Source organism: Saprolegnia parasitica (assembly GCF_000151545.1).
Source record: "Saprolegnia parasitica CBS 223.65 unplaced genomic scaffold supercont2.332, whole genome shotgun sequence".
NCBI lineage: Eukaryota > Oomycota > Saprolegniomycetes > Saprolegniales > Saprolegniaceae > Saprolegnia > Saprolegnia parasitica.
This window is the reverse complement of record NW_012156726.1, coordinates 1-11,221: the sequence shown is the minus strand read 5'-3', so window position 1 is coordinate 11,221 and position 11,221 is coordinate 1. Positions and strand designations below refer to the sequence as shown.

General features: G+C 57.1%; 6 protein-coding genes across 6 annotated transcripts; 2 read left to right on the top strand and 4 right to left on the bottom strand.

Annotated features, from left to right (window-relative positions):
- Positions 1-248: 248 nt before the first annotated feature.
- Positions 249-2,172, top strand: SPRG_16609 (hypothetical protein; the record flags this gene model as incomplete). The annotated part of the gene is made up of 2 exons (XM_012355915.1): positions 249-1,710; positions 1,764-2,172. Coding segments are annotated over 2 exons (1,871 nt in total), but the record flags the coding sequence as incomplete, so codon positions are not given.
- A 323-nt stretch (positions 2,173-2,495) lies between these two features.
- On the bottom strand, positions 2,496-4,064 carry SPRG_16608 (hypothetical protein). Its single transcript, XM_012355914.1, has 6 exons — positions 3,863-4,064; positions 3,315-3,808; positions 3,189-3,272; positions 3,074-3,142; positions 2,779-3,020; positions 2,496-2,724 (listed from the first exon to the last, which is right to left on the bottom strand). Exons 1-6 carry the CDS (start codon positions 3,909-3,911, stop codon positions 2,538-2,540), a joined length of 1,125 nt encoding a protein of 374 aa, XP_012211304.1. The 5' UTR covers positions 3,912-4,064; the 3' UTR covers positions 2,496-2,537.
- A 619-nt stretch (positions 4,065-4,683) lies between these two features.
- SPRG_16607 (hypothetical protein) lies at positions 4,684-5,893 on the bottom strand. The gene is made up of 6 exons (XM_012355913.1): positions 5,738-5,893; positions 5,539-5,691; positions 5,344-5,491; positions 5,243-5,284; positions 4,983-5,196; positions 4,684-4,931 (listed from the first exon to the last, which is right to left on the bottom strand). The coding sequence occupies exons 1-6, from the start codon at positions 5,883-5,885 to the stop codon at positions 4,740-4,742; spliced, it is 897 nt and encodes a 298-aa protein (XP_012211303.1). The 5' UTR covers positions 5,886-5,893; the 3' UTR covers positions 4,684-4,739.
- Positions 5,894-6,340: 447 nt separating this feature from the next.
- SPRG_16606 (hypothetical protein) lies at positions 6,341-7,257 on the top strand (the record flags this gene model as incomplete). Its single annotated transcript, XM_012355912.1, has 2 exons — positions 6,341-6,385; positions 6,481-7,257. 2 exons carry the CDS (start codon positions 6,341-6,343, stop codon positions 7,255-7,257), a joined length of 822 nt encoding a protein of 273 aa, XP_012211302.1.
- A 79-nt stretch (positions 7,258-7,336) lies between these two features.
- On the bottom strand, positions 7,337-9,711 carry SPRG_16605 (hypothetical protein; the record flags this gene model as incomplete). Its single annotated transcript, XM_012355911.1, has 8 exons — positions 9,279-9,711; positions 9,139-9,225; positions 8,985-9,084; positions 8,507-8,941; positions 8,300-8,455; positions 7,906-8,251; positions 7,724-7,862; positions 7,337-7,669 (listed from the first exon to the last, which is right to left on the bottom strand). Exons 1-8 carry the CDS (start codon positions 9,663-9,665, stop codon positions 7,337-7,339), a joined length of 1,983 nt encoding a protein of 660 aa, XP_012211301.1. The 5' UTR covers positions 9,666-9,711.
- Positions 9,712-10,803: 1,092 nt separating this feature from the next.
- SPRG_16604 (hypothetical protein) lies at positions 10,804-11,208 on the bottom strand (the record flags this gene model as incomplete). Its single annotated transcript, XM_012355910.1, has 1 exon — positions 10,804-11,208. A coding segment is annotated over one exon (405 nt), but the record flags the coding sequence as incomplete, so codon positions are not given.
- Positions 11,209-11,221: the final 13 nt, after the last annotated feature.

The following is an 11,221-nucleotide window of genomic DNA, read 5'->3' as shown; positions in this document are numbered from 1 at the left end:
AGTTGCGTGCCACAAGCCTTGAAAACCTCTAGTAGCTCTAATACTTCGATCGAAGATGTAATACAAGAGGTATTTCTGACGTACTTCGAAGTTCGAAGCAGAATATTTTGGGCTCACTTTTTGGGTCTTATCTTTCCCACCAAGCTCGAGCAAGGTCGACGCAAGCAACCGAGCCCTCTCATGGACGGCGACGGAGGTAGTACGAAGAAGCTCCATGCTTCCTTAACCATCTTGACGTCATGATGGACCCATGCTCGTAGCATCCTGCAGCATGTCCCTCTATAACAATGCCAAGCCCGACGGCGTGTACCTCTCGCCCGTCGAGAAGGCGCGCATCCTCACACTGCTGGGCAACATCCAAGCAGAAGTTGTGGTTCAAGAGAAGCGTCTACAAGAGCAAGCGCATCTCCTTGACTATCAGCAGCGGGAACTCATGACGCTGCGCAAGGCCCATGGTCGCGGTAGCAAGGTCGATGTCGCCTTGAGCCCAAAAGCGCTCAAGGACATGCCCGACATGGAGCCGCACGAAGAGAACGACTGCGCGTCTACCATCTCAGAGCCTGCGCCAGAGCCGAGCCCGACCCTCTCAGAGCCAACATCGAGCCGAAGCGTCGTGCTCACGATTGCCGACATCCACGAGGAGCTCGAGAAGCTTCCGAACGATCTGCCTCTGCGCAAGCACGTCGAGTGGCTCTGCGACCATGTCGCCAACAATGTGGCAGCGTCCATGCAGCGCCGGGTGTCGTTGCCCAACATCAAGGCGCTGCAGCTCGTGCTTGGCAAGCTCATGGACCAAGCCACGTCCACTGCGTCGTACGTCGACCAGCTTCGTCGCATAGATGACCCCTCGATCAAGATGGCAGCAAAAGAAGAGTCCTTAACGACAGGCTTCCGTGGTGTTGAAGCCCAGTATGAGACGCTTGCTGCATCCCACAAGGCGCTCCAAGCCGCGTACAGTGACCTGCAAGCGCAGTACGACCGTGCGTGCGGTCGTCATGCGGCAAGCTTGGAGACTGCCGAGACACAACTCATGGCGCTGCATGAGCAGGAGACAACGAGATCGCTTGCAAGCAATGAAATCGCCGTCAGCTTGGAGGCGGCGCAAGCCGACGCGTCGGACGCTCGGCACCGGCTCGTCGACCTCGAAGCACAGCTCAGCTCGATGACGGACAATGCCCGCACGCTGCAAGCTCACTGCGGCGAGCTCGAAGCGTACATCGAGTACTTGACGGCGACGCTCGAGACATCGCAAGCCGACCAGGACCGCGTTCTCCACGAGCGGCGCGAGACCATCGAAGCGCTGGAAGACACGATCGCGCAGCTTCGTGCGGCGCATGCGGCCACGATGGCTTCCCTCGAGCGCGATAAAGCGCGCTGGCGACGCGAGGCGGCATCACCTACGGCCCTCCTTGGGCGACTCAAGACCCAAGTCACAGCGCTGCAACGCGATATCGCGGCACTCCAGACAGAGAATGCCCGGCTGCGCGAGGAAGGGAAGGCCAAGGCAGACGAGCTTGCGGCGACGGCAGCGTGGCAAGCGGCCATGAAGGATCTCGTGGGCAAGGTCGAGGTTGTGAACGCTGGCCTCTTGGACGACTGTCGCGCCGCCAAGGTGCGCATCGACGTTCTAGAAAGCGAAAAGGCCGCGTTGCAAGCAAACATGGACGCGCGTCGTCATGATGATGCCCAAGACGAGTGCGCTCAGCTGCGGTGCGTACTCGAATGGCTCATGGTAGACTCGTATTCTTATCCGTTGCAAGTAGATCGGCGCCATCGATCGACACGCTTGCCCGACTGGAATCGGTCGAGAACAAGTACAAGCGAGCGCGTCATCTCTACGGCATGCTTAAGACGAGCTTTGGTCGTCTCCAGGAGAGCCACGACATGCAGAGCCGCGAGCTCGACCGGCTCCGGGATCTCCTCCGCTCGCGCGACAACCAGCACGAGCCCGACGACGAGGCGCTTTTGCCCCATGACACGAAAGAAGGTGACGCGATGAACATCCACACACTCCACGACATGGTGAGCGGTCGGCTTCTCGAGTTCAAGTCGGCCCTCGACCAGCTTCGGCGGCGCCCAGACGCACCCGAGCACGCACCGCTGCAGCACTTTCTTGCGGTCGAAAATGTCTTTTTGTCGGCCCTCCGCGGGCGCCTTCTTTTACTAACTTAAACGTTTTGGATGTTCTAAAACATTTATATATTCATATTTTTCTACAAGACATTATGTATGTTTTCTTGTAGACTCGTGGGGCCTTCACGATCTAAAACAAGCCAATATGTGCAGTCTACGGCAACCTACACGAGCTTGTCGTCCACCTGGCCACTTGGCATCCTAATCTTTCGACGACGATTGACAGCATCGCACACGTCATATAGAGTTGACACAAACGATGGCCTCATCATGATCCTTCCTCGCCGACTCGTTCGGGTGCTCGCTGTGGGCCCATACATCTCCAAACATTCTCTTCCCACTAACCTCTTGCAACACGCACAAGGACAGCAAATATCAAAATATCGATTTCGGGCAGGCGGTGGTCAGTTGACGGTCGAGAGCGCATCCAAGAGCGCTTGGCGCTGGTCCATGACCTCGGGGTCACTCGAGCGTGTCGCTTCGTCCAGCGTCTCGAAGATCGCTTCAAATTTGTTGAATTGGACCTTGGCGCGCTCGAGCTCGTCGTTATTAAAGAGCGTGAGGGCATAGTTGAGGTGAAACATGTGGTCCCTACACATCCATACAATATTGTCTACTGCACCGACGACAATAACAGAAGTGTACGCTTCCATCTCGATCGCCTTGTCGTACGCACTGCACGCATTCTCAAAGTCATCGAGGCGCCCGAGCGTAATCGCCAGGTACATGTACGAGCTCGGAAAGTCGGGTTTGAGGTTGATGGCCGCGCTAAAGTAGTGGAACGCCGATGCGTACTGGCCCGTGTTGAGGTGCACGAGCCCGAGGTTGTACGAAGTGATCCACTCGAACGGGTCCAAGTACAGCGCGCGCTTCAGGCTCGCGACCGCCTACCGTAAACCCAGATCTTAGATATCCATAAAATAGTATCTACAGCGTGTACCGCGACAAAGCGCTGTTTCCCAAAAAAGCACATGCCAATGTTGTTCCAGAGTTGCGCCGAGTTGGGCGTCTAAACGTCGCCGTAAGTATCGCTCTATCTCTATTTTGATGAGTACCTGGACCGCCGCAACACGGTACTTGACGAGCGCCACGTCCATGTCGCCATGGTCTTGAATGATGGAGCCCGCGGCAAGGATCGTCTATGCACTGATGAGTCGTCCGAAACAGGATGCAAAAGACACCTTGGCGTTGCGGGGGTCGTGCGTCATCGAGTTGCCAAGATAGTCGAACGCGCGAAAGTTCTCGCCAATGCGAAGGTACAGTAGCCCGATCGTAGTGAGCAGCTCCGGGCTCTCGGGCGAGAACTCGAGCGCCTCGAGGTAGACGTTGATGGCGGCTTTAAAGTCATCCCGAAGCGTGTGGACCTTGCCGAGCTGGAGAAAGGTCGTGTCGTGGCGGTGGACGTTGTTGGCGTGCTGGAACGCCTCAATCGCGTGGTCAAAGTCCTTGAGGTACATGTAGCAGAGCCCAATGTTGTGCGAGACTTCCCAGTCCTCCAAGCCCGGGAGCTTTTGCGTTTCTTCGTACACCTCGATCGCTGCCTTGTGCTTCCCGAGCAAGTAGAGCGACCGCCCGACCTGCTTGAGGTTGTCCTTGTTCTCGGGATTGAGGCACGTCGCTGCCTGGAAGAGCTGCAGTGACTCTTGGATGCGCCCGTTGCGCTGCAAGATGAGCGCTACGTCCCATACATCGGCATGAGGACCCTGTACTAAGAAAGATGGACAAGGACCTTTGACGTAAATGGGGAATTCGCACAGACCGTGGTGCTCCTTGAGCATCTCTTCGATGAGCCGGAGACACTCGGTGTACTCTTGGCGCAAATACAAGTTTGTGGATGAGGTAGTTCTTGGCCGTCATCGGCGGCTCCATCCGCGCTGGGCCGCGCGCGCTCAGCGGCGAGTTGGTATCGTCCACGTCGCCCATATATCGACTGCTGCAAAGTGAAACCATCGAGCCACCGTAGAGAATATACGGACACGATGAAACGTCCATCCTCGAGCACCCCTCGTCGTCAAGCGCCATACCAAGAAGACGGTTGCTGGTAGTGTAGCTACCGTTGTACGAGTGACAGCTACTGGAGTTGAAGAAGGCCTTATAAGATAACATAAGACTGTGAACATGCATCCACTGCGACGGGGTTGCGACGGAGACGACCATGAGCTCCACCGACCAGCCAAGGCCAACGCCAGACCGACAACGTTGTTGGAGAAGTATCTGGCCCGACGCACGTTTGGACTGCGACCGACGACGTTGCTTGAAACACAATTGTCGGGCGCGAGTTGGAACAAAGAATGAATGCTCCGCGGCATGGTGGCAATCGCGAGGCGGTGCTCTCATCCAACGTGCTGTGAGCCTGCAACTTTAGTAGGCGGACGTCTTGGACACAAATGTCACCCTCTATCTGCTGCGTGAGCAACATGCTGTCGCCGGGTGGTGCGGTGACTCGCTACCAGCATCTGCGCGCGTTCAGCTACCTGAACTTTATACTACAACCGAGCTTATCGATCCACCGTGTCTGAGGTGTGCAAGCCCCCATGAAAGGCGTCTACAGGAGACATCGAAACGTGGGAATATACTATTTGTCGACTACAAAAGAAGACGCCTTTTCAATGCAATACGCCGTTGAGGCCGATGAAGCTCATGCAGCAATAGTACTGCCGGCTGTCCTCGGGGATGTCCGCGTCGCCCTCTTGCTCGTCGTCTTCGAGTTGATATTGGTGCTTTCCGTGCAGCGAGAAGCGGACGCGCCATGCCAAGTCTTGCAAAAACACACACTGCGGCAGCTCAAAGCACTGCAGCTACAGTACGATTGCAGTCGCGTCCATAAGGAAGAAGAAGCGTCGTAATACCTCCATGGCGTTCTTGATGTCGTAGCGCGGCGATGTGTACACGACCGCGTCGGCCGTCGACAGAATCGACAGCGACACCTGCCGCGGTGCGTACGTGGGCTGTCCGAGTTGCCACGACGCGCGGTAGGGCACGATTTGCAGGCCCTTTAGGATGCACGAGCCACGGACGATGTAGTCGATGAACTCGTCGCTGTTGGGGTCGCGGCTTGGCTCACTAGTGTGAAGAGATGGTCTCGACGAGCCGCATCCCTTTGATGTACCTGCTCCAGTAGCACTGGCCCATTGAGCAGCCGCAGACCAGCCTACGCATCTACCGTCTTTAGCAAGCAGGTTGGGATGACCCAGTGATCCTAAGTCGTACCGTTGAATCGTGTAGTCGAAGAGCGACCGGTCGTTGGCAAACTCGCGGACGCCCGGGTCCTTGTACTTGACCATTTCGCGAAAGCAGAGCGAGGGATGGAGCGTGTTGTCCGCGCTCTCTTCTTTCTCGCGGTCGACCGACGAGTACCCTAGTGGCATGGCATGGGACCTTGGCGCGTTGGACGCCGACGACTACCGGCAACGGCGTGGAGAAGCGAAATGCTGTCCGTCTTGTTGCCGACCATCAAATGGTTGGCGCACGCAAAGGCCTTCCAGTCTTGAATGTTGCAGGTCGTATGGGGCGGGCGCGGAAAGGTCACGGCCTTGACGACCGACTGCCGCCAGTAGCCTACATGCGACGTGACGCCAAGACCATGATGGTCCGCAGCATCTACCGCCATCGCGCGTGTGGCGCTGGAAGCACCGGCACGTGGCCTCGAGCGCATGGAGGTCGTTGTGGTCGAGGTACTCGGCGACGTAGCCCACGACCTCATCGGGCCATGCGTCGCCGAAGATGACCTTGGACTTCTTGGCTTCCGTCATCTTCAACCTTGCGCTGAAGCTTCACAACTCTTTCGAAATCGATCCGTTCAAGTGCGATTCTAAAAACACGCCACCTGTCCGGACCGACGCCAGATACCACATCGCGCGTCGCAACGTGCTGAAGTCGTCGTCACGTTGCAGTAGGGTACTACAATCCAGTGGTCCATGCCCATATTTTGACGTGTCTACTTGCAGCGTCGAAACGGAAGAGATGACGCTGCCATGACGCCAGCTCATCTTTTGCTAGGGCCTAGTAACACGCAACTGCAAATTCAGCGGAATTCAGTCTGCGGTTTCCTGGCAAAGTATTTCTGTCAGTACGAGCGCTCGTCTCGTTATTACCGAGGTATGTATTACCAGTAGCCTGCATGTTGTGCTGACCCGACGCTCGTGCATTGGCCACGATCTGACGAGACTGTTGCCGCAGGAGGGTTGCGTGAAATTAGCGTCAGAACATGAGATGTGATCCAGTGCACTTGCCAACGACATACAAACACCAAGTACAACACGTTAAGTCCGATCTTCGATTCAAGGACGCAGGTGGGCAGAAGCAGGTTGGTCGCCTCGGACTGCAATGCGATCGTTGACCTTGGAGCCGCTTCTGCTCGTCTCGACCGAGAGCGTCGAGTTCTGCGGGTCGTCGTCCGTGGCGCTCTTCACGCTCACGTCCAACTGTGAGTACCCGGTGGCCTTCCAGGTCCTGCCATCCGACGACAGCCGGTACCGCGCGCAGCCCGACCAAGGCGTGTTGCAGCCAGCGACGTCGGTGGCCATCCACATTGACGCGCTCGTCAAGACAAGCGAGCTCGACACGACCGCCGACCTCCTCCGCGTCTTCTGCACGTGGGTCGAGACACCGTCGGACGCAGCCGCGCCGGCCTTCTGGACGAGCATTGCACCCGCCGAGATTCAGAGTCATTCGCTGGGCGTCGTCGTCTCGGAGCACAAGCCGAACGTCCCGATAAGCAGCAATAGCACCGTGGCCAAGATGGTCTGCAAGTTGCCCGCAATTGGCGACACGTGGATCAATGGCCTCGCCAACGAGTACGACGCACGGTTCCCGCCCGACTTGGCGCCGTTCATGTCGGAAGAGGACTTTACCTCGGCCATGAAGCTCGTGAACGAAGCGCTCATCGACCATTGGCCATGTGTTCCTTGCATGTCGGTCGGGTATGGTTGCTGCATCTGCACGGGCGGGCTCTCGCTCTACTGCGCGTGGGGCCAGATCAAGGAGGCCGAGGACGCCGCCGTGCGCCAGCTTGGCCGACTCAACCGCCGCCCGTGCTTTGCAAGCCGCAACATCTCGTGGAGCCTACGCCGCGTCTGGTACCGTCACGCGAGCTGGATCGAGATCACGATGCAAGCCGTGTAGTGCTCTGTGTAATTACATTTTGGGAAAACGACTATCAACTAGTACTACTCTACGAACGACGAGAGCTCCGTAGAATGCGCTACGCATCCTCTGGTCGGAGGTGTTGGAACGACTGCATTCGATCCGGGTGGCTCCAGCTGTATGTATGAACAATCGTGTGCGGCAGGCGGCAAAACTCTTCAAAGCTGAGCTGCCGCCGCATGCTCGGCGAGAGGTGGCTCGGGATGTCTGGCACGCATGCATACGACTCGAGGAGCTCCTTGAATTTCTTGGACAGCTTGAATTCCGTAAAGGTGGGGCCGCCCAGGAGCCCGAGCATCTCATTGCGGGCTGCCCGGAAGAGTCCTTTGTCCAGCTCTGGAAGCTCCACGGCGGCGACCACGGCCGCGACGGCCTCGATCGAAATAGGCACCTAGCGTTGTAGATCCTATCAACATGGAATGCTATATGCAAGAATAGCGAGTACGCGCTTGGAAGCACCGAGGCTCAAGTAGTCGTTGACGATCGTCCGCGCGTTTTTCCGGAGCTCGTCGTAGTCCATGGACGCAAAGCCAGCCACGAATTCTTCAATCTCTTCCAAGAGACCAAGTCCGTTCATCATGGTTCTACGACCGAGTTCATAAAACGACAGCGGGGCGACATGCGTACCGCGTTGCTTCGCCGTAGTTGGTCGGTCTCGACTCGATATAGACGAGCCATAGCTCGTGCGCTTCGTAGTGATCAATGACATCTTCGATGCGCGCGAGTTCCTGGAGATTTCGGAGCAGAAACTCGGAAAAGACTTCGCGCAGCGTGGAGAAGAGACCATGGAACGCAAGTGGTGTCATCGCGAGCAAGATCGAGTCTTCGGCCGCGGTTGCCGTGATGAGGCTCTTGCAGTGGAGCATGACGGAGATCTCGCCGCAGTAGCCGCCGGGCGGCAGCGTCACGTACGACTTGCCCGTCGGAAACGGGTACTCGACCTCGACGAGGCCATTCAAGACGATATAAAACACTAGGAAGATGCTAAGCCCTCGAGCCTTTGCAGCACAAACGGTAATACTCGGCTCGTCGTCTTCGTGGATGAACGTGGTGCCTTTTGCGACTTCGGTGAGCGAGCCAGCTTGGGCCATGCGGCACTGGTCCTCGCCCTTCATCGACGCGACAAAGTTGTGCACATTGTGCTTGGTGGTGATTTGCAGCAAGCGCGCAATGATGACTAATCATACAAAGACACCTTGTCCACAACATATGTTGCAGTGCGTAGTACCTTCTTGAAGCGCCGACTTGACATCCGGACAGACTTTGATAAAGTTGCGGAAGGCCGGCGCTTCAATGTACACCAAGAGCGAGGTTTCGACCGCTTTGACCGTTGCACTGCGCTTGACGTTGAGCAAAAGCGAGATCTCGCCAAAGTAGCTGCCGTTCGCGAGCCGCCGAATGAGCACTTCGCTCATCGCGAGCGACGGCCGGTGGCGCTCGAGGCGGCGCTGCGATATGGACTTGGACGAGACGCGCAGCGTGGGTTTGGCGGTCTGGTTGGCGACCGTCACCTGCAAGAGGCCTTCGATGCAGATGTAAAAGCGGTCGCCGAGGTCGTTCTCTCGGCACACCACGTCATCTTTCTGCACAACGAGGAACGAGCAGAGACCCGCAAGGCCGAGGAGCCGCGTGCTCGTCACGTCGGCAAAGAAGGGGACACCAGCTACTTGGATGTCATTCCAGCAGTCTACAATGCCATTTCGTACCGAGATAGTCGACAACTTGCTCGTCCGCAATCGACGAGATGAGCTGCCAGTCGTCCGTGGCTGACTTGGTCGCGCGGTTGATTGTCAAATGGTACGTGCCCTACAAATGACGATGGTTGAAGCAGATCGCGTTGGAGTTGCGTCGTCGTCGCACGTCACGGATGTGTTTGGAGCGAATTTTGAGAAAACGCTCTCGGTTGAGTCGCAAGACGACGCAGCCTTCCTTCTTGTCTGCCGTCACCTACCAAGAAAGACCGTACTATTATCGCGTTGAGGCCGATCGAATCCTCGTACGGTGACGAGGTCGAGCATCGCTGTGACGTTCTTGCCACTGGCGTAACTGGCCGCCGCCGTGGACGACTTGCGCTGCATGATGGCCGTGGCTTTCGTGACGTTGGTCAAGATGTCGCCGACGCGCTTCTTGCAGAGGACTTCGGTGACCTTGACCTTCTTGTGCGCGGTCTGGGGCACGATCGTGCTCACGTCCGCGCTGCCTTTGGCGACGATGACGAGCTCGTGCTTCTGAAACGCGATCGGTGCGCCGGCTTCAAACTTGATGGTGCCAAAGCAAAGTGCAATGTCGTGGAGGACTTCCTTGTTGAGGAACATCGCGAACGGCGTGTTCTCGAGCACGTGCAGCCGCTGGTGCGTCGGGACGTACGCGCTCACGTGGTTGCCCATGCCCGTGAGCGACCAAGAATAGCACCGTGATGATGAATAGTAGTTCTATATTCATCAATAAATAGTCTACACAATCGTCGTAACCAACGTGTCCTTTTTGGAGTGCAACTTGAACCAGTGTTTGCTTCAATTTATCCCCGCAGGGAAGACGCTTGCGCCGTCTTGTGGCATTGCCGTACCGGTCGTTGAACCACACTGGCGCTGGAAGTAGTTGAATTGCGTCCGTGGTGCACGGTGCCCGGACAGTCCATGGCAGACGAGACCAGGTGCGCCACATGTCGGCTGTCAACTTGGACAATTGCGTGTGAGGCAGCGCTTTCCCATTCGTCCCGGGTCGGTGCCACAAAATGTCAGCGGTACCCGGTCGTAGTAGTCCCGGCCTGACGTCATTGAAGGTCTGGAGTACCAGCGTCTTCCACGGTGCCGGTCTGGGGTCGAAGTCGCGTTGGAGTCGTCGAACGCGTTGTGCTTGGATGTGGGACTGGACGTGCGGGGGACCCAGGCCCAGCCATTTGTCATATTGCAGCCCTTGCTCGAGCAGGCTGTGGTGCTTCTCGTTCGACTTGTACTTGGCGCCAAGGATGTAGACGTGGATCATGCGTTGAATCGTGGTGACTGCTTTTACAGACAGCGGTGTCACCACCGTGTGGTACCATATCTGAGAGAGGACTTTGGATTTCACCACGAGGGTACGTCCAATGAGCGTGCGGCCACGTTTCCCCCACTTGAGCAAGCTCGATTGGACGATCCGAACGAGCTGATCGTCGTGGAACGATTTTGATAGCTTGTGGCCAAACTGGACGCCCAGGTACCGCACTGCCGTGGCGACGACCGTCAGATTGGTCCAGGTTGGAGGAGGACGGTTCTGGTTCAATGCCAGCACCTTGCACTTGGCGACGTTCAACCGAGTGCCCGAGACGGTGCAATAATTGGCCACGACACCCAATTGGGCTTTGTTTCGGCCTCTGCGAGACTTGCAATCAATTGCCCGTCTCGACGTATGCAAAGTCTGTATACTGCACCAACGATAACGCGCATCACGCTCATGTAGCTCGACCCAACTTTTCGAACACGGCTCGTGCAGTCTAGGGTTGATGTGTTAAAGTATCTAGCAATACGAAATACAGTGGAAACGCTTCTACGCCTTGGACGCACGGTACGCCGCCTCCTTGCCCGCGGCGCGGTACTTGGCCTTCTTCTCGGCCTTGTGCACGTCGGCAAACTTGGCTTCTTCGCGGGCCTTGCGCTTGAGGTTTTCCTTGGACCGCTCCTTTTGCTTGGCGACGCGGATCGCATTCTTTTCGCGGCGGAGCGTGTTGACTTGCTGAATGAGCGCGTACTTCTTGCGCTCCTCGGGCTCGAGCACGACCGCGCGCTTGGTGACATACGACTCGGTCTTCTTGCCCTTCTTCTTGTCCAACTTGGGCTTGCTCGCAAACGGGAGCTGCGCCTGGAGCTTGGCCGGCACGCGGAGCGGGTTGAAGTAGTTTGGCCTTGCGCTCGATCGGCTTGTAGACCGAGTCGGGTTGACGGGAATCGGGAGCTGATTTTGCTGC

Excerpts from the sequence above, each read along its gene's own strand:
- SPRG_16607 (XM_012355913.1), bottom strand. The coding sequence starts at position 5,885 with ATGACGGAAGCCAAGAAGTCCAAGGTCATCTTCGGCGACGCATGGCCC. Across the intron at positions 5,692-5,737 it reads GCGCCACACGCGCGATGGCG|GCTACTGGCGGCAGTCGGTC; the intron begins GTAGATGCTGCG and ends CGTCGCATGTAG. Across the intron at positions 5,197-5,242 it reads GGCCAGTGCTACTGGAGCAG|TGAGCCAAGCCGCGACCCCA; the intron begins GTACATCAAAGG and ends TCTTCACACTAG.
- SPRG_16608 (XM_012355914.1), bottom strand. The coding sequence starts at position 3,911 with ATGCTCAAGGAGCACCACGGTCTGTGCGAATTCCCCATTTACGTCAAA. Across the intron at positions 3,273-3,314 it reads ACGACCCCCGCAACGCCAAG|ACGATCCTTGCCGCGGGCTC; the intron begins GTGTCTTTTGCA and ends ATCAGTGCATAG. Across the intron at positions 2,725-2,778 it reads AAGGCGATCGAGATGGAAGC|GGACCACATGTTTCACCTCA; the intron begins GTACACTTCTGT and ends ATGGATGTGTAG.